Source organism: Suillus bovinus (assembly GCF_016758785.1).
Source record: "Suillus bovinus strain UH-Sbo-P2 chromosome Unknown EDB93scaffold_16, whole genome shotgun sequence".
In the NCBI taxonomy this organism is placed as follows: Eukaryota; Fungi; Basidiomycota; class Agaricomycetes; order Boletales; family Suillaceae; genus Suillus; species Suillus bovinus.
In genome coordinates, this window is record NW_024542072.1 from 386,710 (window position 1) to 411,313 (window position 24,604).

Sequence of the window (24,604 nt, forward strand, 5' to 3'; positions counted from 1 at the left end):
AATCACTCCACCCAAACTTAAACTCAACAAGACGTCATTAGCCACGAGGTCTCCCAGTTATACCTGGATTTAATCCTGGAACCGACCTGCCAAGGTGATGTTCGAGATCATGTGCGAGAGGTTGTAATTCCCAAGGATGTTTTATTAATGGAGATGAGGTTCGGTTCCCCTTCGAGGCCAAGCTCGAAGTCGCTTTTCTTCACGATCATCGCCCGTCTTCTCGTAAGTAATTAGACCGGTAACAGCGCATTGCTTATATCATCTGCTCAGTATAAAGACCTAGAGCGCAAAGTCGACCCACCTGTTATCTGTTACATGTCTTCTGGTACGCTCATCTTCTTTGTGGCTGCACTGGTCACAGTTTTCTTCTATAACCGTCGACGCAGTAGATTGCCACTACCCCCTGGACCACCTCCAAAGTTCTTTACCGGAAATGTTCATCAACTGTCAAAGAAAGAGCCTTGGCTGGTGTATGCCAAGTGGGCTGAAACCTATGGTGAACATCGTCCATTTTCCGCTTGCTATGAGATTTTTGACCTACGTCTCGTAGGGCACATGTTCTCATTCCGCGCGCCCAACCGGCAGTTCATAGTGCTCAGCTCCCTACAAGCTGCTACTGAATTGCTCGATTCACGCGCCACCATATATTCTGATCGTCCAAAAATATGGATGCAGAAAGAACTTGCGAAGCGCACCCTGAACACATTCGGCATATCATTCCTTCATCCCTATTTCAAGATGTACCGCACAGTCCTCAAGGCCAGTTTGAGTCCCCGCACTATACAAAACTACCAATCACTGAAAACCGAACAATCTCGTATGCTGCTTAATGCTCTGCACAAGAATCCTGAACATTTCGCCCAGCACATCAAAAGGTAAAATTCTTGCGATTGATTGCTAATTCTGCTCGTTTCTCATCAAAGGTGCAGGAACGCAGCGGCTGTCGTCCTCAATCTCGCATATGGTTGGAAGGTCACCGAGAATAATGATTATTTCATCAGTATCCTGCAAGAAGGCATGGCACTGAGCGCTATGCTAGGTCAGCCTGGACGTTGGTTGGTCGAAGCGATACCATCATGTAGGTCCTCCTTTCATTTACCGGGTCGTCATAAAAATCAACTAGCCGAACTTCCATGAGTGCGTTTCCTACCTTCATGGTTTCCAGGGGCAGGTTTCAAGCGTGTAGCCCTCGACATCGGGCAAAAGTTGAGTAGGCTTGACACAATACCATTTAATTGGGCCAAACAACAAATAGTAAGCCTCTTCCAGTTATGCGGAATTCCAACCAATTATTATTGCCCACCAGCAAAGCGGCAGCTACACGCATTCCTTTGTTTCAGAACAACTCCTTCCGGAGGATGGGTCCACGGTCGGCGCTCAACAAGAAGAGATCACCAAGTGGTGCAGTCAGGGGATCTATGCAGGAGGAGTAGACACCGTAAGATATCTTTTACACCCTCCCTCGTGTGACTTTAAAACAATGAGCAGACATCATCAACCTTAACATCTTTTATCTTAGCGATGCTGCTTTATCCAGACGTGCAGAAGCGTGCGCAGGCAGAGATCGATACCATAGTGGGTCAGGACCGATTTCCCGCGTTTGAGGACAGAGACAAGCTTCCATATATTGGAGCGCTCATGCAAGAGCTCCTCCGCTGGGCACCTGTGGCTCCGCAAGGTCAGCTACATCTTTTGTCCTAGTTCCCGCTCACTCTCAGTGACGCAGGGCTCCCGCATCATGCGATGAAGGAAGATGTATACGAAGGGTATCGCATACCCAAGGGTACAACCGTTATCGCGAACATTCTTTTCATGTCACGGGATGAGACAATGTACCCTGACCCATTAGAGTTCAGGCCCGAGCGCTTCCTCGGTCCCTCTCCCCAATTGGATCCACGCAAATTTATCTTTGGGTTCGGGCGCCGTAGATGCCCTGGTGCGCGCCCTTTACATGATACCATTCAAGCTGCCACTGAATGATGGCATCTTATTTTAGGGTCGCATTTTGCCGAAGCGTCGCTGTACCTCAATATTTCTTGTATCCTTGCTGCGTTCACGATCGGCAAACCGCTGGATGCGAGAGGGAAAGAGATCGCACCTCCTGTAGAGTTCGAGAATTCTGGTCTACTTTGGTAATTCGTTGTTCCATGAGCCTGAAACACATTCTCACGCACCCAAAGGTTCCCTAAACCATTCAAGTGCAGGTTCATCCCAAGGAACAAGGATTTACTGGCAACTCTCTCGCAATGATTCGGCCGACTTCAGCCAGACTCCACAGATGTATATTATGAGTTATGCGGTATTTACATGATTGCTTCGTGCTGAATGACATCTACCAGCCAATTGTACTTTTTCCTTATCAGCAACCATGGATCTCGTTGAGTACCATCAATATTGGCTGGACCGTCCCATGTCTACTCCCGGTGTTGGCATTTCGCTGTGTTCCTATTTCCTGTCGCACTGTCGCACCTTGACGTATCATATTGGTTCGCAGTTGGATCTTTTCCTGTAGACTAATACACCTTGATCAGCTTGCTTTCTCGACTCGCTGTCTGTCTAAGTCGGACGGCAGTCCCGTGTGTTTTTGGATGACTAGCGTGCGAGTACTGATGCAACTAGTAAGTCACTGCACGCCGAACGGGAGTTTTGACTCTCGTTCAATAGTCCTGCCAGTGACAGGTAGCTGCAGAACTTCCGTTCGAACTCAGTAATGATTGGAGCTAGATGCAAATCTACGTGAATTCCTCTACTCGCTGGGCTCAGTCTTATGGTGATGACGCGGAGATGGTTGGTTGCTGCGCAGAAGTTCCAGCCGTAAGAAATATAATTTGCGGGAACGGATGATGAGCGCTAAGTACTATGATAGATAGTCAGGTTCGAGCGCTAGCTAGCTGGAAGCACCGACTGCTCAATCGGATGCGGTTGGGTCATCATGATAACATTCGAAGACAGTGGGACGCTTGTATGCGATAAGGCGCTTGAGAGCAAATCCTTGTTCCTCGGGATGAATCTGCATTTGAATGGTTTAGGGTGCCTTTGGGCGTGTAAGAATATGTTTCAGCCTGATAGAGGGACGAGTTACCAGAGTACACCAACACCTTCGAACTCTACAGGAGATGAGATTTCTTTCCCTTTCGCATCTAGCGGTTTGCCAATCGTGAACGCAGCAAGGACGCAAGAGATATTGAGGTACAGCGAGGCTTCGGCAAAATGTAACCCTGAAATAAGATGCCACAGTTCAGTGGCCGCTTGGATAGTGCTGTGTGAAGAATGCGCACCAGGGCATCTCCGGCGCCCGAATCCAAAGACAAACTTGCGTGGATCCAATTGGGGAGAGGGACCGAGGAAGCGCTCAGGCCTGAATTCTAATGGGTCGTGATACATTGCCTTATCCCGTGACATGGAAAAGATGTTCGCGATGACGGTCGTACCCTTAGGTATGTGGTATCCTTCGTAGACATCTTCCTTCATCGCGTGGTGCGGGAGCCCTGCGTTGCTGAGAGTGAGCGGGAACTAGGACACAAGAGTTATATGCCTGACCTTGCGGAACCACAGGTGCCCAGCGGAGGAGCTCCTGGATGAGCGCTTCGATGTACGGAAGCTTGTCTCTGTCGCTGAACGCGGGAAATCGGTCCTGACCCACTATGGTATCGATCTCTGCCTGCGCACGCTTCTGCACGTCTGGATAAAGCAGCATCGCTAGGATAAAAGACGTTAAGGTTGATGATGTCTGCTCATTGTTTTAAAGTCACACGAGGGAGAGTGTAAAAGGTATCTTACGGTGTCTAATCCTCCTGCATAGATCCCCTGACTGCACCACTTGGTGATCTCTTCTTGTTGAGCGCCGACCGTGGACCCATCCTCCGGAAGGAGCTGTTCTGAAACAAAGGAATGTGTGTAGCTGCCGCTTTGCTGATAGGCAATAATAATTGGTTAGGATTCCGCATAACAAGAAGAAGCTTACTATTTGTTGTTTGGCCCAATTATATGGTATCGTGTCAATGCTACTCAACTTTTTCCCGATGTCGAAGGCTACACGCTTGAATCCTGCCCCTGGAAACCATGAAGGTAGGAAACGCACTCATGGAAGGTCGGCTAGTTAAGTTTTATGACGACCCGGGAAATGAAAGGAGTACCTACATGATGGTATCGCTTCGACCAACCAACGTCCAGGCTGGAAAAGTATGGTACCGATTTCTACACTTTCTTGCAGGATACCAGTGATATAATCGTTATTCTCGGTGACCTTCCAGCCATATACGAGATTAAGGACAATCGCCGCTACGTTCCTGTACCTTCGATGAGAGACGGCCAAAACTAGCAATTGAAAGTATTCAACCTCCTGATGTGCTCGGCAAAATGTTGAGGGTTCTTGTGCAGATCATAAAGCAGCGAAAGAGAATTTTCGGTTTGCAGCGACTGGTAGTTTTGTATAGTGCGGGGACTCAAACTGGCCTTGAGGACTGTGCGATATATCTTGAAATACGGGTGAGTGAAAGATATATTGAACGGGAGCAGGCTGCGCCTCGCAAGTTCTGTGTACATCCATATTTTCGGACGATCAGAATATATAGTGGCGTGAGAGTCGAGTAATTCAGTAGCAGATTGTAGGGAGCTGAGCACTATGAACTGCCGGTTGAGCACGCGGAATGAGAATATGGGCCCTACGAGACGTAGGTCAGAAATCTCATAGCAAGCGGAACATTGGACAATATTCACCATAGGTTTCAGCCCATACACTAGCCAAGGCTCTTTATTTGGCAGTTGATGAACATTTCCGGTAAAAAACTTTGGACGTGGTCCAGGGGGTAGTGGCAATCTACTGCATCGACGGTTGTAGAAGAAAACTGTGACCAGTGCAGCCACAAAGAAGATGAGCGTACCAGAAGACATGTAACAGATAACAGGTGGGTCGACTTTGCGCTCTGGGTTCTTTTACTGAGCAGAGGATATAAGCGATGTACTGTCCCAGCTGATTTCTGCAATATTTACGCTCTTGAAACACCGCATCACGAGCATTGGGAAGCCACCAGTCAGGCCCTCTCGGAAAAGATATAAGATAAGTGACAGCACATTTAATTTGAACTCGTATACCCGTTGGCTTTTGAGTGGGTGCTTTGGACGTATCTCCGGAATTCTCGTCGTCGAATCAGGAAATTTCAAGAAGTTGGAACAACTTCTGTTCCTAAAGTGCCTGGCTGCTACGACAGTCTGGCGTGGAGACTTACTCCATGAGCTCTTGATGGGTAAGTAATGTGCTGTCTTATAGCCATGTCGTGCTGGGGTTTTCAATTGGACAGATCGTTCAACTGCTCATCAGGCTGTCACTGTCAGACAAACTTTCAGGTGGCAACTGGAAGTTAGTCAGCCGAAGGAGTGGCTTAACATCTGCACCAATACTCAACGTGACAACGTTTACTCAACCACTGCTTCTTCCTGTAAAATATTTGACGGTCCTTCGAGTTTGTGTAGAATTTGTAGCCCCGGAAGAGGTGGTGAAAGATAGGAAGAATTTACGCCAGAAAGAAGTGGCAAACAATAGCCAGAACAGTCGCATGTGCTGGAGTTGGGATCGTCAATCTCCAAGGAGAAAGGCTCGCGAGTCGCGTGCAACATTCCGCATCCCCGACTCCCATGTACAGTTCTCGGATCATATGCTACACTGCAGCACTATTACATAGGGGCAGAATTATTTGAGGGTGGCAATTGTGCTGGCAAAAACCACTAGGCAAAATTATCAAAGCGTGTCGTGTAACTCAGTGTGATCACCTACTATGATCACGTCGCCAACAGATATCGGTAGAAGACCTCAGTCAAAAGGTGAAGGAGGTTATTTGCTGTGATTCCCTGCAGCGGTTCTACCTGAATCTGCCAGCAGACTCCGAGTTCTGCCCACAAGTTGAGATCCAGTGTTCGTATTGCGAAAATATTCTTAGTCGTATCAAAGTGACGGCATGATTTAGTCTAAATCTAAGGAATCTCGTCGCAAAAAGAGATGTGAGCTGGAGTCGGGGAGTTGACTTGGCGTTGTGTGGGCGTTGCCGGGCCGGTAATATCATGATCATGGCAAAACATAAGATATGCGTGATGGTCCAAGGCGCACCCGGATCGGAATTTTCCGTCACTGAGATTTATTGATTCACTCGTACCGCTGAGCTGCAGCGCATACTGGTAAGCTAATATTGCTACCAATTAACAACTGCAATTATTGCAATGGTCATAAAGATACATTGATACAATTGATTGTCAACAAATGAATACGTTGTCCATGATAAAGTCCGTGCAAGTCTAAGTCAGTCCGGTCTAACTAGGCTACCACAATCGAAATCTGCGTCGTCGTCTAGAAGAATTGTCCTCCTCCATAACATTATTTCCTCTGATGACCTTCAGGAACACGCTCTCTAGCGTCGCCTTTTCTACACTGTACTCCTGGAAATCGCCTTGGGACGAAAGAATATGGAACAATTGTGCAAGGGTAAGGCCACTGCCTTCTTGTATAGGAACTTCAAAGCGCGTGGCAACATCATCGGCTAGACGGGAGCCTGGAATCCGACTCATGAGGACCTGAGCTCTAGTCACGTCCTCTCGTGTTGGACAAGAGAAATGCACTTGGTACGTGGCATAACGCGAGACCAGGTTGTCCATTGTGCCGACAGCTGCAAGGCGATAAGATATTGCAAATATCATAGTGAACGTGCTTACCCAATAATTGTTTAGAGATGATGCCGACCTTGTTTGCCAGAGCTGAAGCTTCTTCCATGGAATCTAGATAGACATCCGAAATTAAAGGAAAGGTCATGGTCATTTCAAAGAAAACGTACGTGTTGTGATGACAATGGCTTTTCCGACGGCGACGTTACGGAGAGTGCCCCACATGTCTCTCTTCATCTTCGCATCTACTCCCGTAGAGAACTCATCGATCAGAACAACGGACGGGTTACCTGCATGTGTCCACGTCAGCCATCCCATGCGCCTAAAGTTTAGGAGCTTACCAATGAGGGCGATAGCAAGAGAGAGCTTGCGCTGATTCCCGCCGGACAGTTTACTCGCTAGTCGGTCAGCATACATATGCAATGACGTAGCAACCATGAGTGCATCGACATTGGTCTTCAGTTCGTAGCCCCTTTTCAGGCCTTTGAGACGTCCATAGATCATGAGGTGTTCCCGAACAGTCAACTGAGAGTCGATTGCAGTAAACTGTGGGCAGACTCCCAAAGATAGACGTGCGGTCCTCGGAGAAGTTAACACTGATATCCCATTGATCAATACATCTCCCATGTCAGGAACGATGTCACCGCCTAGACAATACAAAATCGCGAATATAAGTCTCAGAACGTAATCGCTGTATCAGATATACATACGAATCATGTTGAACGTTGTAGTTTTTCCAGCCCCGTTAGGCCCAAGCATAGCAAAAATCGTGTCCCGGGATACCCCATAAGACACGTCATCGACAACTTTATTGCCCCCAAATGTCTTGGTAAGATGAAGAAGACGCAGCACGTCACTGGAGTGTGCCACTGTGTGTGCTTCAGCGGCAACGTCTTGTCTGTTGGCCTCGAAGCTGGCCTGTAGCTCATTCATTCGTACTTGCCGTCCCTTGGTATTGAGGAATCGACGAGGGATAATTGACCCAGAATCGACCCATACGAGAATAACGAATAGTATAAAGCCATAAACGAAGAGATAGAGGATAGGACCTCCAAATTGCAAGATGTTACCAAGTGATGACGTTGTTACGGGAGTCGTGCCATTGCAAAGGAGCGAGAAGAGATTTACTGATACAAAAGCCGCACGCATCTGTGACATAGTGAAGACTAGCTTGCACGGTGAAAATAATGCAACTTACGACACTAGCCACCGGTGATAACACTGAAAGCGTGAAGTCTAGAAAGATCGTTTAAAACACCAGGCTGCAGAATATAACAACGACTTACGGATGATCGTGATGATGGTGCCGGATTGAGACGGTATCGCATAAGTCAGCGTCAGGAGATATCCACCCAAATACAACTAGACCTACAGTGTTAGTGGTGGTACGCCCAAGAAACTGCAAGAGCTCACGATATACATAATGATCTGGTATCCTGCCACTACTGCAAAAGAAGACAGCGGTGACGACATGAACAACGAAACACAGTACGCGAATAACGCGCCAACAATGCCGTACAAAACAAGGACGAGCCACTGTCGAGATGCCATTGGTGAGTGACAACGCGAAAAAAACATCAAGGTAAACATACGAAGAAACCAAGGCCGTTGAACTGATTCGTGGTGGTAGCGAAGACAATGATAATGATTGTAGCCAGCGTCACCGAGAATATCGAGTCCCATAGAAGATGGCCAATCCAAAGCCCAATGGGATCCGAAAGACCGTTCGACAGCTGCATGGCTTGTACGGCTGATCTCCGCTCTCTTGAGACATAGATGGAGAAAAACGCAGGGAACACAGCCTAAGGAAGATATCAGCACATCATTCTATGTATACTTACATAACGCGTACCATAGCGGCCCCAAAAAACGCCACCCACTTGAGATCAACCAGAGTCCCTGCAGAAAGATGAGGGAAAGCAGCATAGCTCGCGTAAATGAGGTTCGGCGTGCGTTCAATGTTCCCAGAAGCGTTCAATGCCCGATTGTACAGTATATTTGTCACCAGATTCATCATGGTCGGACCAGTTAAACCGGGTGGGCTTGCCTGCCATGCAAATAGCGAATCACCCGTCTGCATATCCATCGATATCCCACCGAACGTCAAGTTAAGGTAGTCCTGATCAATCGTTGAAACGAATGTGACATTGTTGGGGATGTTCTCCGTTTTCAGGTATGAGGCAGTTTGTCCGAGAGTGGCAATGATATCCGGGGGTGATTCCAATATGTCAGTACCAGGTCCAGACGCTGAAAAGTAGATAGGCGATTCGGGGAAGTACAACGAAATGACACTCTCGTTTCCGAACTTTGTGGTGCATGTCGTGTCCTGGCCAGACAGGAAGACTATTGGGATACATGCACCGCAAACCGCGATGACCACGGTCAACAAAGGTGTCAGCCAACTCCTGCGAGCGATTAATGCACGCTTATAAAATATCGTCAAAGCTTGACTAAGAGGAGAACGAGGTCGCCCGTCGGTAAGCTGAAGGACTTCGGGTGCAGAAGATGCGCTGTCGGCCAATTCAGTCAGAGTGGGCTCAGAAATGCCACCTGAACTTGAGATGGACTTCTCAGTGCTGTCAAGGGAGGTACTACCGGTTTGACGGGCCATGAGATCCAGGAATATATCTTCAATGGACGTCCCCAACACATCGCAGGACGCGACGTGGAGAGCGTTGCGCTCCTTGTCCAACAACTGGAGGACCTTCTCTACAACAACGGAATCCTTTGACTTGAGGTGGTATGACGCCTGACTCGGCGAGGAGAGTGTCATGGAACACTGGGGGCAAACTCGGCGAATACGATCTAGAGTTTCGTAGGGTGCTTGTGGAAGGTCCTTCTCAATCAAATCAGGGAAGTCAAACATGACTTGGACGCTGTATCCCTGGCCGAGGTTTGACTTGAGAGCAACAGGAGTGCCCTCAGCTACTAGCTTGCCTGGCGCGGCCAAAATGGCTATGTTATCGGCCAACAGATCAGCTTCGTCCAAGAAATGAGTGGTGAACACAATTGTCCGGTCAAGGCGAACAGACGTCAAAGTCCTCCACAACGCCCGGCGGGATAATGGATCGACACCGGATGTACACTCATCTACAAGGACGATCTTGGAGCCTCCGACAAGTCCAATAGCGAGCTGCAGCTTGCGCTTCTGACCACCTGAGAGAGTACTGGCATTGGCGTGAATCTTTTTGCCGAGATCGCAGTCGCGCAGTAGCTGCTCGTAGTCTTCGTCTTCGTCTATCGATCGAGTAGAATGCTTCACTGCGCGCCATACGCGAAGAGTTTGGTAGCAAGAGAGTTCAGGGAATATCACATTTTTCTGAGGCACGATACCAAGCGTTCCGCGGGGAGGACGAGAGACACCGCCCTCGAAGGTGATAGTTCCGGTGCTACGCCCAAGAAGATTTCCAATGATTGATAATGCGGTTGACTTACCGGCGCTATATCATTCCCCTGATTGTTAGCAATCCTTCCATTCTGCCAAAGGTAAAGCAAAACCCACCCATTTGATCCCAAAAGGACAAAGATGCCGGACTTCGGAACATTGAAAGACAAATCTGCAATGGCAGTGACCGGACGCTTCTCACGGTGGAACAAGGAAGGGGAAAATGTCTTGCCCAAATTCCTTACAGAAATCGCAACTCCATCAGGATGCGGAGGTGGGTTGGCCTTTTTCTGCCTGCGGCAACATGACCAGATGCCTGAGGACGGCTCTCTGGCATCATAGAGCCTTCTCTCGAGTAGGACTCCTAAGTATGGCCATAGAAACACGTCAATCTAAGCATAGGTCAAGACAGTGTGTAAACGAGAAATATGCGTCACGTACTATAGCAGCAATGATTAAGGGTAACAAAATTAGATGGTCATCCGGATCTGGCTTCAGGATATTGGTTGGAATCTGGTGGTTTTCCCAGCCACATATAGCGCGGATCGCAAATATGTAGAATCCAGGCGGGAAGATTAAGGTAAAAATAGTCGCCGCAGTCGTGTTAGCTCCACTGAAGACTAGTGCGAGGATAGCAAATATGATAGAAAGGAATGTAGTTGATATAGCCGCAAGCTGAGGACTCTTGCCAAAAGGAGCTGCGATGAAGAAGGACCAACTGGCAAGCGAGAATCCCAATAGGAGGTGCACGCCAAGCACCAGACCGACATTAGTACCGCTGAAAATATGGTAGTGCCATATGAGAGAAACGACCACCCATGCGGGAAGATATGCTAGAGAGATACTAATATGCCACGATCTGAATGCCATGAGTAATCAGGGAAACGGGTGTTTAACGGGTCCTTTTGAGCAGCGACGTACGCTATTCTGGCAGTATCCAGGAGACCCATAGCCTTCATGTGGCTAGTCAGAAGATTGGCTCTCTCGCTGGTGAATGCCCCCGGGAGATGAAACGCAATTCCGATATAACAAATAAAGCTGGATCCCGTATTATAGTTGTAAAATTGTCAATTGATGTCTTTGACTCACAGTGCAATGACAATAAGAGTCCGAATACCTCTAATGTAACCTGAGGCAGTAAAATTTCAGTATGCAGTTATACCATGAATGTGAATGACGCACTGAGTCTCGTATCCGTGGCCTGTTTTGGTTGGTTTCCTGACTATATGGCCATTCCATAGGAGTGGGTACTGCCTGTCCAGATCTAAGCTCGATGATTGCCTGAGATGAACGGTTAACACTTTGACTTGAAAGGAAAAAGAGCAAGCGAATGCGATACCTGGTCTATTGCCCATTGCAACGGCAGAATACGTGTCTCGAAATCACTAGTATGACTTTATTACGTTGATGTAGATAAGTCCACCATCGGCACTTATGGTGTAGTTGACTGGTTTCACATCCGTGGCATTCATCGGAAGGTAATTGAACGCAATAGCAGCAAAAGCACTGAGAGGTCAGGTCGAAGTTTTGTGGACATTGAGCTGGTATATCTGCGGGTGTCGCCAACCTGTTTGACCGCTTGAAGTTGATTGACGTGAATTACTGGTGATGCGCTCCATGACCCTGTTCGGCAAGAGGGCGTTCCGGCACCATTGGTTCCATCAGCCCAGACTAAGGCTTAGAGAGCCATCAAAACTGATCTGCAGATTGTACCACCGAGATCGGAGAGGCCAAATCCCATACTACAAGGTGTGAGGGGTTGGACTCGAATAATCCGGAAACCATTCCTCACATTATTTGGCTTTAAAAGGAATGTCTGTGCGATGGCAAGAAAAACTTGATGACCGTTGAAGTATGTATGTTCATGAAATTGAGAGGGAGCTGGGACGACCTCCGTATCCCATGGGCAACAACAAGCAGCGCAGGATGTTCAATACTTGCCATGGTCAAACTGGTGAAAACGTTCCACAAAACGGCATTTTACTCACGAACGGATGTTTGGAGAGAAACGATCCAATTCTTCCAGCACAAATTGCGATTGCCGGAGGAATAGGACTCCCCGTAAACGCCATAATTGCCGGAACAGAAGGGATGATGAAAGTTTGAAGAGAGGTTATATACCTCGAGGACACAGGGAATACGCAGCAGCTGGTATGGCAATCTTGATTTGTCCATTACAACACACAGGAGATGTCGGCGCATCGGCATCGTGTGACACGGAAAATTTGAAGAATTTAGAGTTAGAATTTTATGAGCTTCCCCTTAGTAAGTATAGTATTACTGTAAAGATTGAACGTATGATTGACGTACAGATCTCTCTCCATTCCTTGGTGCTGTTGCTCTACTGCCATCGTACTGGTATGTGACCTGCAGAACTAGTATTTCATTCAGGACCGTTCACCGCGGTGTTGGAGGCGGTGCGAAGCCAATGGCGTTTTCTTAGATTTGCTATGTCAGTATCCATCCCAGTCAAGTGGCAACTGGGATACGGCGCATGCGGGCAGACCATGAGAAGACAGGAGAAGTCACCAACGGTCGGTACCTTTCTGCCTTCCGTCGGAGTTCAAACCGCTTACCAAAATTACTCACCTACTTGCGCGGGCGCATCAATATTTTGCAGGTCTGTAGTCAAACTTTAAAGCGAAGAACAATTAATCATTCCTTCGTTTCAAGTTGACGCAGAGCTCTGGATTGGTCTGCCCAACCCACTGGACACGGGGAATACGAAAAAATTATGTCGAATATCCAATTTGCACCGAAGCCATGCCTAAATTTTGTATACAAAGCCTTATTGGTTAAGGCCATATCCCCAGCAAAACTCTGCATTTTCCTACAATCCGCTACTCAGAACAGGTAGAGTTATGCGACAAAAGAAAATACCGAAGTGGTTAAAAAAGGTCGTTTTCTCCGTGTACTGGAAGCAGTTCATTGTTTTCTCACTTTGAACCCCTCGTAGTAGAACTCGAGGATACCTAAAGCCACAGTTCACAATTTACTTTACAGAAAAATATCGTGTGTTGGTCAAGATACATACATTCAAACGAGGGTGAAGCTTCAGTGAAGTGGTTATGGTGGTGACACTGACCAGGAGCATCTCTTGCGTTCGATCTGGATGCTTTTGGATGTCGCTTTCGACTCACCCAACTTTAGTACGATACCAATATTAATCTATGGGCAACCACGGGCTCTCTGCGCGGTCTCATTCTTCCGCGCTCCATCGTCGCTTTCTTTGTTTGCTGGCACTTCTTCATTGGGGATTGGAGGAGCCGCACAACGAAATATCTCACATCACTCCCACATGCGTTCCCGCGGTACTTTCTCGCAAGAACCGCCGTCAGCTGTGCCGATATAGATTGGAGTAATACAGCGCCCATTGCTGTTACCTGGAAGTTTGAAATATTCTTGCAAGCAATCAAGATGCGGCTTGACATCAGATTCGCCCAAGCTATTAATTGCATTAGCATTCCCTGTGAAAATGAGAAAGTTAAAGAAAAGAATGGTCTGCACTATTCTGAACGTGCGAGTGAATCGCGATACATACAAGGTTGTCGCTGATGTGCCTGGCACAGAAGTTCTGCCTGAATTTAAGAGCGGCGCTGACTTCACAGTGCGCGCATGATTGGCATTGAATATCGACTAGTCGACTGGCGGCATGTCTGACAGGCCTTCGACGTACTCGCCCAGAGTTTGGAGGACGCTGTGGAAGATTTTGCCGCATTTGATCTGTCAAATTGTGGGTGAGCTTGACGGATATGGGCTGCCGGATATGCGGGACTTCGCTGTGGATGCGGGAGCCAGGAGAAGAAAACAAATCGGACAAAGACCACAACATTAGTCTCCACTGGCAAGGAATTTCATGAATGCGTAAAAAACCCTTACAACCACATCAGAAAGATTAATCACCAACACCTGGATCAATGAGATTAGAAATTGCCTGTACTCCGAGGCAATATAAGTCCATCGTACCGTGCACATCTTAGATGTCATTAATCGCTAGGGGAAATGATTTATATGTGCAGTAGGAGGATAATAGATACACGTACGAGAATCATTTTCCGCTCAAGCTTCCCGTCCTCATCATACTTGGCACACCTCCCAGTAGAAGTGAAGTAGTTTTTTGACTCCTGCTTGTTAGTATATCGTCGATTCGCATTGCATGCGGTATACCGTGACAGGATAAATAATCGATCAAGAATACCTGAGAATTTTCATTAATCGTCTTTTCATTACTGTACCTTTTGAGAGACAATCTAGGCTCCTGCGTGGATGGGCTGTAGTATCTTCAAATGCGACTGTATAGCTTGGTGCCTCCGACGCTACCTAGACGACGACAACGAACTACGGAACAGCAAAGGCGTGAGAAGCACCTTCCGAATGCGTGTATGTCGTTCGAACTTTGCTCTTTCCAGCTTGAATTCGTGTTTCTACTACTTCCAAGTTCCGATAACTATGCACTATTAGATCGCTCTCTCACAGCACTCTTAGGTCGTCCGCTTCTGCGTGTTTCATTTTGTGTTTTTGCGCCTCATGTTACTGCTTTTCTCACGAATGAGTGAGACGCCAAGGATCCTCGTTGCTCGGATTGCAAAAGCACATATTCAGAAGGCAGTTTGACTTCCTACAGGGTATTAGGCGCGTTCAATTATATCCGTTTCAATGAGTCGACAGTACAAACGTTTCCTTGTAGACCATTTGCGCATACTTGGAACCAGATATGCTTAATACCGGAGAATCTATAATGCAACTCACGTTCGTCGCAAAGATTTTCTGTGTCAACATCATGGTTGATTTCCCCTGGAATAGCTATTAGCATCTTATCTCGAACGATGGACCATTTGTAATCTTGTTCTGCTGATTGATTTATGCCAGAAGACGATTCAGGGAGTTTGAGTCGAACAATTCACTCGATACGATGTTTTGAGTCAATCAGTGCCCTCTGAATACTGGCACCGCATAGCAGTTCAGTGTCCTTGGTCATTTCATCCACTCGGCATCTTGAAGAACCCGATGCGTCCTACACCGGTTTCTGAGTAACCAGGAACAGCGCATGTGACAGCTAGCGCTGTGAATTGAGCATTTACGGAACTGTTGCACCAAATGCTGCGTTCTAGAAATCGTTTATGTAACAATCAGCCGGCCGTTGACGTCGCTAGGCCTTTCCACCTTGCCCAACCAGCACCATTGACATGTCTGCTTCCCCAGACTATTACACAGAAGACAAGGAGAAAGCCCTTGGCGCGGCAGAAGATGAAGTTGCGTACGCTGAGGTAGCGCCAGATCGTGTGATCGCAAACCGTTTTGGTGTACTCGGCCCATTTCTTTCAAGACTCTTTGCGATTGGTGTCGAGGCTCGTGGAGTAGAACGTGTACCGGAAAACCAGAGAGAGTCCAAAAATGCTTGGAACAAGTGCGTATCTGTTGTGTTGCGCTCGTACTATTCCTATCCTGACCCCCCATTGCAGTCTTCTCATGTGGTGGTCAGTCCAATCTGATCCAACACATTGTTTTCTATTCATGTTCCCTTCTCTCGATCTTCTCATAGGTCCGTTAATGCAGTGTTGACTACCATTCCTATCGGGGCGCTCGCACAGTCCACTTTCACTTTGACTTTTGGGTATGTCATTCAAATATGCAAGCTCCATAACCACACTCATTCTCTCAAGCAACGCTGTAGCAACTATTTTCTGTTTTGGCGCTCTCGGTGGCATTGCAACAGCGTTCATCGCTACCCTCGGCCCCATAACTGGTCTCCGTACCATGATTATCACCCGTTTCAGCTCAGGGTACTTCGGTGGCACCATATACTCCGTTCTCAACATCCTCACTCAGTGCGCGGATTCTCGTTCATATGCACACTATCTCACTGACTATCCCTAGGCTCGGCTTTTCCACAACAGCAGTTATTCTCGGAGGTCAAACGCTCGCCAATATCAATCCCGGCACCCTCCCCCTCGTCGTTGGCATCATTATCATTGGTGTATGTTGCCTCATCCCGTGTTTTATCGGGTACAACATGGTACACATCTACGAGCGCTACGCATGGATGGTCACCAGTCTCATAATGCTTTTCCTTTGGGGTCTTGGTGGTAAAGCTGGATATGACATAAACGCACAAAAACCTTTCGAGGATACAGGGCGTGCTCTCTCAGCAGATATTCTCAGCTTTGGTGGAATCGTATTCGGCTCGTTTACAGGGGTGCGTTCAGCCATTGTCTCTCTTGTATCACCTGTAAACCTTTATCTACTAAGTAGTGGGCTCCAGTTGCTGCAGATTATAATTGCCGGCTACCGGCTAATACGCCACCTATACGCGTATTCCTGCTTACATTTTTCGGCCTGTTCATCCCCATCTGTTTCGTCGAGATCCTTGGTGCAGCCCTCATGACAATCACAGATACCGCATACATCACCGCATTCGCAGATGGCTCAACAGGCGGCCTAATTGCGCAAGTTCTCTCTCCTTGGGGCCACTTTGGCCAATTTATCCTTGTCCTTCTCGCACTTTCTGTCATGTGAGAACGAGTTAATACCTTCTTGTATGTACTAATCCGGGAATAGCGCCAACAATATACCAAATACCTACTCCACTGGCCTGTCAATACAAGCTCTCGGACGCCCATTCGCCATAATTCCGCGCTTCTTCTGGGTTTTCCTCGCTTTCGTCATATATACCGTAGCAGGCGTCGCAGGCCGCGAACACTTCAGCGCCATCCTTTCCAATTTCCTCAGTATCCTCAGTTACTGGACGGCTTTCTTTATCGTGATCGTAGCCGAGGAGCATTTCATCTTCAGGCGGAAGAACGGGCCGCTTGGGGGTTACAATTTGGATGATTATGATACGCCATCAAAGTGAGTCTACTGGTTTTGGGTGAAAATGTCTTGACCCTGTCATATCTTCAAGGCTACCACTGGGCATAGCGGGTGTACTCGCATTGTGCTTTGGAATCGCAGGTGCTATCGTTGGGATGTCAGAGGTATGTCATTTCCCTGCTCTAGCTTCGTACACTGATACACATATCCTTGTTCATAGGTATGGTATACAGGACCGCTTGGGAAGATGGCAGGAGCAGCGTATGGCGCTGATCTTGGGTTTGAGGTATGATCAACAATTTGACTGATGGAACGTGCGCTCATTTGATTTGCATATAGCTCGCGGCCGCTTTTTCGGCTGTCACTTACCCACCGCTGCGTGCACTTGAGATAAAGCTCACTGGACGATAAGCGAGATCCATACTGAGCTAGTCAGTTTCCGAGTACCTATTTATGGTCATGGATTGTAGGAAGCTAGGGTGTGGGTAGATTATATACCCTGTAGAATAAAGGCATCGGAAACATCGAGTTATAGTAAGTGCTCGATTTCTGCCGACAGGCGCATGCCGTGCTCCTAACAGTTGGTATCGTACATGTTGTGCTGGACGATCTATAGTTCCTAATAATTCTGGAATTTCCTTTGTAGTCCAGTGCTTTCTGCTTTCTTGGTCTACGTCCTGCAAGGTCCGCATGGACTTCGATATAGAAAGGACCGTCGCTTACCACTCGCCCTCCGCCTGGATTCCAACGCAGAAAGTACTCGCCCTGTCAATGTGACTCAGGAAAGGAGAGGTTTGGCCTCCTAAAATTTTCAAATCCGAAGTCCCCTCTTCTTCACAACCATGATCATGGCGGTTGGATTCTTGTCGCTTCCTGCAGAGCTCATATGCCACATTCTAATCCTTCTTAGCCCCAGGGATATTAGTCGCTGTGCAATGGTCCGCTGTTTCCCATGGTTCCATATTTCCTCCAGGGCTAACGTTTAATCATGCTAGACCTGCAATACCTTTTCGGTTGTGGTCCAGAATTCTGTCCACATCCAATACAAGCTTGAAATCAATGCTCAGGGCTTGATTAGTACTGAGACCACTACCATGAACTCGACCGGCGTTTCCAGAAAGACTCTGTGTTCGCTCAAGAAATTGGCATCTTTGTGGCGATCTGACTTCCGTGCGACCACAACCTTTGAAGCAGTGGTTCCCATAGATTTTCCGTCGCCATGGCCACTCCAATCTGGGAAATGTGGGCTTTGGCGGTTACCCCTGGGCGATCTAGTGGACGATTTCTACATTCAGGATTGCAACACGAATCCTACACACTCCCGGACGTGGTCTATCGATGATATATATCCACGACACTGGACTCCGTGCCATGATGCCTTCGACCCTCTGCAGGATCTTATGGTTGTAGTTTCTAAGCCTTATATTGGCTGTATCACTGTGACTAGTGCAGAACAAGATCACCGTGTCTTTTGGACAGAGTTTCGACTGGCTTCATCCCAGCGTCCACATCCGGATGCTGCGTGCGCTTCCTTGGAGTTCAGACATACCTTTGATGCACCTGGCTATTACAATGCTGCTTCGCATCCGCCTATAATCTGTGGTGATCGTGTATTTGTCGTTTATTGGCTAGAGGAGGACGCATATGACCGGCTTGTATCTGGCATGTTCATACAAGTCATTGATTGGAGGAAGGGATTTGCATATAGCGTAAGTTCCCTCTGTTTGGAAAAATCTTGCTGCTCAACATAAGCAGCATTTTTTTATTTCAACCGGAGGACTCATTTTGTCACCGTTACGGTTTCCATGCAATCGACGAACAGAAGTTTCTCATCATTAGTTCCAAAGACTCGATATACTTGTACACGTTACAAGGGCTCGATGGGCCGCCTCAGCGCCGAATTACATATCACCTTCCTAAGAGACGCCGTCTACCCATGGACCAGGTCATTATCCACGGCCACCCATCATTCCGTGGCAAAGCAGCACGCCCAGGACTCGTGCCCAGCTATGTGCCCTCCCTGGAGTCGCAGATTATGGTTCTACAGTTTCTTTCCAAAGCGCGGAATAGTATCCTAGTCATCGATATGGCCATTTTCTCTGACATGGCCTTGCACTCAGATATGCCCGTCGAGATTCCTTGGTCAGACTGGGGACCTCAACATACGCATTATTTTCGGCACCTCAAAAGCTACCGTTACGGTATCAGCGTGTTTGGCAGCAAAATGGCCTATGCCCTCCCCCAAGATTATATTCCTGACCCAGGTCAAAGACTGAAACGGCTCGCCACTGAGGGTTACTTCTATGTGCACATCTGGGACTTCAATAAGCGAGTCCTCGCTCGTTCGGATATCAATGATCCTGACTCGCCAGATCTCCGCATTTGTAAGTCGCAGACGACTGACTCCTTCGGTAAAGATATCTTCTCGAGTCGTGCATTCATTGCAACGGTCTGTCGCACGCCTTTTCCGACAGGTGATTCCTGTATATTCTTGGAACAGGATCGGCTTACTGTGACATGGGTGCGTGTGCTCTGTTTGAATATAGCAACGGTCTGATGTGACCGCATTGTAGGCTCGGGATCATGAAATTAGTATACAGGTCATTTCCCCCGTACCAATTCATTAGTGCCAAAGCAGCAGTCCGTCTAGGTATTCCCTCTTCTTCCGCTACTTAGTTTGCGTTATAACATCTAGTACCGTGTATTGCATTTACACCAACCGCATGGGTTTTGTGCTTTGTGCATGCACTGTACAACCAACCTTATCAACGATGGTCCATGTCAATCAAAAGTTGACTCCTCGTAAGTGATGACCTTAGTACTTTTTTCATCACTCTTGACCGGTCGTCACCTTCGTTGGATCCCACAGTCTCTTCGATGACTTCTGCAATGTATATTGATCCAGTGATCACGATTGGCTCCCAGAGATCTAAAAGGTACATAAACTTTGAAGAATCACGACGGGCTTGTTCAGAACGTGAACTTGTATCTACTGACTCGAGTTTTTTAGACTGTAGCGCTCGCTACTACTTTCCAATATCACATTGGACTATAAACATTTATTTACATAATCGGTGAGGCCTCGTTCGCTTAGCAACATCCCATTCACACTTCAATGCAGGATATCGCTTTCATCCAAACCACCCAGCTACTGGGCAATCTATTAGAAACTATGCTATTCACTTGCAACAAGCGCATAGACCTGACAATTTAGGATACCTCTATTTTACAACTCATCCAATCGCAAGTACCTATCATGGTAAGGTTTCTTCAAATCGTCTCATACACCTTGTATCTTAGCCATGCTAATGTATCGAGCAGCCACCTCACGCTTAATCGTTCGTCTTCTGGTCAAATTCCAGGTATACCTTGTGCTCTTGATCGTTTGTTGTAACGTCCAACTTATTCTTAGAAAATGAGCAGCCTTCTCATCGGCTTATCCATCTGAATTCTGTTTCGTGGCAAGATACGACAACAGCTGACACCTAGCCTCCGTATCATGTCTGCGAATGACAGATACCGGCCTCTTGTTTAACTGGTGCCCGTCTTTAGAGCAAAACAGACCTTCTCAGCCAGCAGGGCGCATGATGATGATCCCGCCTCCACCTCATGGGCATCTTCCAGCGCCCATCCAGATCGTGCCATCGCCTCAAGCTCAGGCTCAGCATGCGGATCAAGCTCAGGTACCTGTCAAACCATGTTGGCTGTTGGCGTGAAGGGGCAGAGTGATTATCTTCCTGGGCTTGAGCCTATCGAATCTAGCGACGATGGGGGAAGATGCGGCCCCTGATCAGCCTTCTCCCACTATCGCCGAGGAAGCTGGTCCACCCCCTCTGGTCGAAACGCACGAAGAAGAAGCGGACGAAATTGACGGAGGCGATCTGGTAGAAGACGAAGACCCGGACGAGGAAGCGGAGGATGAGATCATTGATGATTTTCAGTTTGGTGGTGCGCCTGTCGTTTGGATGTGAGTTCGTGATCTGATGTATCTTTTTGATGCAGGTTTTATGCAGGTCAACGAGAATGATTGGTTCCTTCCTATTAGCTCGAGCATCATGGTGTATTACAAACATGTTTGAGGTATCAAAATTTGTTCGTGAATTTATTTTACAGAGTTGTACTACTTGGAGAATACTATCATATGGGTGGGTAAGCTGAGCGCATGATCTACTGGCCCAGTCATTGCAACTATACGTGTTGAACCGAAGATTCGAAGCAGGTATTCGTCATCTGACAGAATTATCAGATTTCTACAGGGTCACAATGCCGTATTCTGACATGTTGCTCAGGCAAGTTTGAGAGCGATGATGAAAAAGGACATGCTGTATAACGTATAGCTACGAAGAAGGGGATATATAAGTAGAGGTTGCCTATTAATCATGGCATCATTCCTCGTCCTTGATAACATTCGTGTAACGTGAGCACCCTACATGAGCTTCCTGCACTGATTGGTCCAAGCAGGAAAAGTGCAGTGGCTCTCGAGACCAGCAACTTCAGACGTAGAGCATAGGAGGACAACTCACCGAACACATCCAATCCACCGCCATGGCTTCCAGCTCGAAACAGCCCGCTATAGCATTGAATAAATCGGTTCTGACACTGGTGATGACCTTGGAGGGACATAAACCTCATTCAGTCTCCTTTCCTTATGACTTGGATGATCATCAGGAGATCAAATACATTCCATACATTTCCTATTTTCCCGATGGCAAGCAAATGATCAGCAGATCACACGATAAGACAATCTGGCGATGGGACGTGCAGGAGGGTAAGGAGATCAAGGAAGCTCATGAAGTTTTCGAGGATTATATAGTGGGAGTGGGGTTATCAAGGGATAGTCGATGGGTTGTCACTGCAGTTAATGGGGTGCTCAAAGTATGTGAGGTTGAGATGGGAGTGGTGAGAATATTTCATGTAGGCAAGATCAAGCGCATGGATATTTCTGGGGACAGCACGTTGCTAGTGGCTGGGTCATGGGATGGGACAGCGCAGATATGGAGCCTGGACACAGGCCAAATCGTGGCTGGTCCATTCAAATTTGGTGATCATCATACATTAGAGTTTCGACTCTCGCAAGACTCTCGAAAGCTGGCGGTGACATCATGGGATTCCGGGCCCCTAAAGGCATACCTTCAGGTGTGGGACATCCAGGCACAGAAATTGGCTGTCACTAGAGAAACATGCAATGCTGCTCCCTATTTCCATTCGTAAAGACCATTATGTCATCAATGTAGACAACTACTGTTTTGCCATCTATCAGGTCTCTCAGAATTTCATTCATCATAGTTTGGAAGATTGCAGGCGAGTTCGTGAGTCCAAAATACATCACAGTCGGTTCGTGGTGACCAAACAGTGTTTTCGAAGGCCGCCTTCCACTCATCTCCTTCTTTCATGCGAATATTATTGTACCCCCATCGTACATCCATTTTAGAGTACATCGTGGCACTGGTTAGAGCATCAATTAAATCTTGAGATCTCGGTAGCGGATATGCATTTTTAACTGTCTTCTCATTGAGCTTTCTGTAGTCCATCACCGGTCTTAATTTGCCATCTTTCTTGGCCACAAAGAAGAAAGGTGCTGCCACTGGAGATTGTGAATCTCTAATATGTCCCAGTGCAGTCTCGGTTTTCAACCATTCTTTCAATGTATCCATCTCTTTGGGTGACAATGGGTATGGTTTCGCATTTGGCAGAAGATCGCCCTCATCTTTAAGATCTATTGCATGATCCCACTTCTTTCTTTCAGGGAAGCGCTTAGATTCTTCTTCTGAGAAAACTCCCAGGAAATCATGAAGCCAGTCGGGTACCATTTCTTCTACCGACTGTTTCTTCTTAGTAGCTTCTTCTGCTACCTTCTGCTCCATGGCGACTGAGGCTTTGTATTGAATCCATAGTCTCTCTGGACTTTCTTCATCTTCTATTTCCTCCATGGTCGTTCTCTTAACTGCCACATCTTCCTCATCATCTTGATCTGCCATTGCAGGCAACAAGCCGGGTACGTCTTCGACTTCTTCCGACTTTTTCTTTTTCTCAGCCCTGTTTCAGAGTCTTTTCTCCTTTTTAGTTTCACATTTCACTGGGCACCGTGAAAGTGAAAACTTCCCTGCGTTCCAATCAATCTCAGGGTTGTGGTATCTCAACCAGTCGATACAAATGATCACATCATCGCTCCCTAGATCTGTAACCATGAATGCTACTTTTTCTTCTTCATGATTACTGACCTTAAGACCTAGTTTGGTGAAGTGAGTCATCGATCCCGAGGCGTTAAGAGATCCATCGATGTTTTTAACCTGGATCAGACACAGTAATTTTCTACAACAAATTCTGTTCTCCTTGACAAATCGTTCGTTGATAAAGAGCGTAGATGCTCCACAATCTACAAGAGCTTTCAAATCTGCAGATTTGTTCTTTCCTTTAAGCATTATGGGAAGATAGAAGTGTTCTGATTTTGTCTTTAAGTTTACTTCTTCTACATCCGCAAAGTTTGCAAGGATCGAGTATCTACTGCCCGACTTGTCTGTCTCTTGTTCCTCTAGGATTCTATTCTTTCTAGAAGTTTCCCATTCTTTAAACCATTTAGGCGGTTCTGATACTTTTTTGGCAAGTGTGTCTGCCTTGGCTTTTATCTTAGCCAGTATCTCTTTGCCTTCTGGTGATATGGTCCAGTTCTTGAACCACTTGGGAATTTCTGATTCCTTCTTCTTTGCTTCTCTATCAGCTAAGAAATCTTGGAACCATTTTGGAGGTGCGGAGCTGTCTGAGGAGGGAGGGGAATTTGGAGTTCTGCAGTTTCGTGCAATGTGATTTGGCTTTCCACATTTGTAACAATTGAACAGCTGTTTAGGCCCATTCATAGCCTCATCAAGTGCGTGAAACTCATGCAAGGAATAAGTTTTCTTAGTCATTGTACCAGTTGTATTCTGGAACCCACTTTACAAATGACGTAAGAAGTTTGAAGGGCGAGTCGTAACGGCCCTTCCGGAAAAGGAATAATGAAGTGGTGGACGAGTCATAATGGTCCACCCGAAAAGGAATGATGATTAAGGGAGAGGGAAAAAGGAGTACGTAAACAGAAAACTGAAGCAGTCCCCGATACTAATCGGATCTACCACGTGCTTCAGGGTCAAAGGGTTCTTTAATCAACCCAACTGACACTTCCCTATCTACTAACTAAAAGAAGAGTACGTAAACTACTCCTTTGTTAAGTGAGAAAAATGTGGTGTGCTTCATGTGTGTTACTTCTCAATCACCACAAGGGTACAGGTCTAGGACAAGTTATCACTCTTCCAGCCGAAGCTTACAAGTGCGAGTCTCACTAGAACACCGTATCTAAATCCTCGTAGTAACAATGGTAAGACTATCCGCAGATGCGACAGTTCTACTAAACTTAACGGAAAGGTACTATGTGCGTACAAAGAAAAGGGTAATCGTAAAAAAGAAACTATAGTAACGTGAAGCAGGCAGGGTCTTGGGCCAGCACTTCAAGTTGTAGCGAGACACCTAATGTCGTCAACACCTCCGTATACTGGCAGCTGCAATGTAAGGCAGGGCCTGGTATAGGACTACTAACTATGAAAGACTATTGATAGAAAACACTCAAGTGAGCAAAGGAAAGGGTTTCAAAGAAAAGGGTGGCGGTTGTTTAGACCGGGCAAGATAAAATGTGTAATGGATGTTAGACGTATGTCTCGCGCAAATGTGCTGCTGAGAGACACGTGTAACAACAAGTAAAGATGATTGTTTGAATTGTTGGTCAAC

General features: G+C 47.0%; 9 protein-coding genes across 9 annotated transcripts; 6 read left to right on the forward strand and 3 right to left on the reverse strand.

Moving 5' to 3' along the window:
* The first annotated feature begins 17 nt into the window (after positions 1-17).
* EDB93DRAFT_1203560 (cytochrome P450) lies at positions 18-2,645 on the forward strand. Its single transcript, XM_041450965.1, has 10 exons — positions 18-222; positions 271-496; positions 551-875; positions 930-1,078; positions 1,139-1,254; positions 1,307-1,438; positions 1,489-1,678; positions 1,727-1,936; positions 1,997-2,132; positions 2,181-2,645. Exons 1-10 carry the CDS (start codon positions 148-150, stop codon positions 2,248-2,250), a joined length of 1,629 nt encoding a protein of 542 aa, XP_041309409.1. The 5' UTR covers positions 18-147; the 3' UTR covers positions 2,251-2,645.
* On the reverse strand, positions 2,621-4,893 carry EDB93DRAFT_1320350 (cytochrome P450; the record flags this gene model as incomplete). The annotated part of the gene is made up of 9 exons (XM_041454908.1): positions 2,621-3,034; positions 3,083-3,218; positions 3,279-3,488; positions 3,541-3,730; positions 3,781-3,912; positions 3,965-4,080; positions 4,141-4,289; positions 4,340-4,664; positions 4,704-4,893. The coding sequence occupies 9 exons, from the start codon at positions 4,891-4,893 to the stop codon at positions 2,884-2,886; spliced, it is 1,599 nt and encodes a 532-aa protein (XP_041309410.1). The 3' UTR covers positions 2,621-2,883.
* A 1,280-nt stretch (positions 4,894-6,173) lies between these two features.
* On the reverse strand, positions 6,174-11,508 carry EDB93DRAFT_1320353 (P-loop containing nucleoside triphosphate hydrolase protein; the record flags this gene model as incomplete). The annotated part of the gene is made up of 17 exons (XM_041454909.1): positions 6,174-6,656; positions 6,703-6,765; positions 6,822-6,941; positions 6,993-7,298; positions 7,362-7,800; positions 7,850-7,887; positions 7,938-8,013; positions 8,065-8,187; positions 8,244-8,453; positions 8,504-10,091; positions 10,154-10,428; positions 10,478-10,895; positions 10,958-11,074; positions 11,126-11,165; positions 11,215-11,317; positions 11,376-11,411; positions 11,440-11,508. The coding sequence occupies 17 exons, from the start codon at positions 11,506-11,508 to the stop codon at positions 6,313-6,315; spliced, it is 4,365 nt and encodes a 1,454-aa protein (XP_041309411.1). The 3' UTR covers positions 6,174-6,312.
* Positions 11,401-12,479, forward strand: EDB93DRAFT_1271364 (uncharacterized protein; the record flags this gene model as incomplete). The annotated part of the gene is made up of 6 exons (XM_041454339.1): positions 11,401-11,785; positions 11,847-11,888; positions 11,912-12,097; positions 12,145-12,301; positions 12,349-12,394; positions 12,428-12,479. Exons 1-6 carry the CDS (start codon positions 11,645-11,647, stop codon positions 12,477-12,479), a joined length of 624 nt encoding a protein of 207 aa, XP_041309412.1. The 5' UTR covers positions 11,401-11,644.
* A 526-nt stretch (positions 12,480-13,005) lies between these two features.
* On the reverse strand, positions 13,006-14,818 carry EDB93DRAFT_1271366 (uncharacterized protein; the record flags this gene model as incomplete). The annotated part of the gene is made up of 8 exons (XM_041454340.1): positions 13,006-13,503; positions 13,713-13,815; positions 14,003-14,029; positions 14,080-14,234; positions 14,272-14,356; positions 14,404-14,460; positions 14,583-14,654; positions 14,786-14,818. The coding sequence occupies 8 exons, from the start codon at positions 14,816-14,818 to the stop codon at positions 13,325-13,327; spliced, it is 711 nt and encodes a 236-aa protein (XP_041309413.1). The 3' UTR covers positions 13,006-13,324.
* Positions 14,819-15,222: 404 nt separating this feature from the next.
* On the forward strand, positions 15,223-17,481 carry EDB93DRAFT_1271379 (permease for cytosine/purines, uracil, thiamine, allantoin-domain-containing protein; the record flags this gene model as incomplete). Its single annotated transcript, XM_041454341.1, has 9 exons — positions 15,223-15,443; positions 15,579-15,650; positions 15,700-15,864; positions 15,914-16,232; positions 16,289-16,548; positions 16,595-16,885; positions 16,938-17,010; positions 17,067-17,132; positions 17,186-17,481. The coding sequence occupies 9 exons, from the start codon at positions 15,223-15,225 to the stop codon at positions 17,255-17,257; spliced, it is 1,539 nt and encodes a 512-aa protein (XP_041309414.1). The 3' UTR covers positions 17,258-17,481.
* Positions 17,336-18,417, forward strand: EDB93DRAFT_1135459 (uncharacterized protein; the record flags this gene model as incomplete). Its single annotated transcript, XM_041449117.1, is given in 3 exon segments — positions 17,336-17,784; positions 17,842-18,107; positions 18,119-18,417. Coding segments are annotated over 2 exon segments (354 nt in total), but the record flags the coding sequence as incomplete, so codon positions are not given.
* A 329-nt stretch (positions 18,418-18,746) lies between these two features.
* Positions 18,747-19,791, forward strand: EDB93DRAFT_1135460 (uncharacterized protein). The gene is made up of 3 exons (XM_041449118.1): positions 18,747-19,367; positions 19,420-19,648; positions 19,716-19,791. Exons 1-2 carry the CDS (start codon positions 18,783-18,785, stop codon positions 19,471-19,473), a joined length of 639 nt encoding a protein of 212 aa, XP_041309416.1. The 5' UTR covers positions 18,747-18,782; the 3' UTR covers positions 19,474-19,648; positions 19,716-19,791.
* EDB93DRAFT_223894 (uncharacterized protein) lies at positions 19,467-20,185 on the forward strand. Its single transcript, XM_041455776.1, has 4 exons — positions 19,467-19,648; positions 19,716-19,920; positions 19,968-20,105; positions 20,168-20,185. Exons 1-3 carry the CDS (start codon positions 19,570-19,572, stop codon positions 20,011-20,013), a joined length of 330 nt encoding a protein of 109 aa, XP_041309417.1. The 5' UTR covers positions 19,467-19,569; the 3' UTR covers positions 20,014-20,105; positions 20,168-20,185.
* The last annotated feature ends 4,419 nt before the right edge of the window (positions 20,186-24,604 follow it).

Bases quoted from the DNA above. Each gene is read 5' to 3' on its own strand.
- EDB93DRAFT_1203560 (XM_041450965.1), top strand. From the start codon at position 148: ATGGAGATGAGGTTCGGTTCCCCTTCGAGGCCAAGCTCGAAGTCGCTT. The intron at 876-929 runs GTAAAATTCTTG...TCAAAGGTGCAG, and splicing joins TTCGCCCAGCACATCAAAAG to GAACGCAGCGGCTGTCGTCC. The intron at 1,679-1,726 runs GTCAGCTACATC...TCAGTGACGCAG, and splicing joins GGCACCTGTGGCTCCGCAAG to GGCTCCCGCATCATGCGATG.
- EDB93DRAFT_1135460 (XM_041449118.1), top strand. From the start codon at position 18,783: ATGGACCAGGTCATTATCCACGGCCACCCATCATTCCGTGGCAAAGCA. The intron at 19,368-19,419 runs GTGCGTGTGCTC...ACCGCATTGTAG, and splicing joins ATCGGCTTACTGTGACATGG to GCTCGGGATCATGAAATTAG.
- EDB93DRAFT_223894 (XM_041455776.1), top strand. From the start codon at position 19,570: ATGGGTTTTGTGCTTTGTGCATGCACTGTACAACCAACCTTATCAACG. The intron at 19,649-19,715 runs GTAAGTGATGAC...TGGATCCCACAG, and splicing joins CAATCAAAAGTTGACTCCTC to TCTCTTCGATGACTTCTGCA. The intron at 19,921-19,967 runs GTGAGGCCTCGT...ACTTCAATGCAG, and splicing joins AACATTTATTTACATAATCG to GATATCGCTTTCATCCAAAC.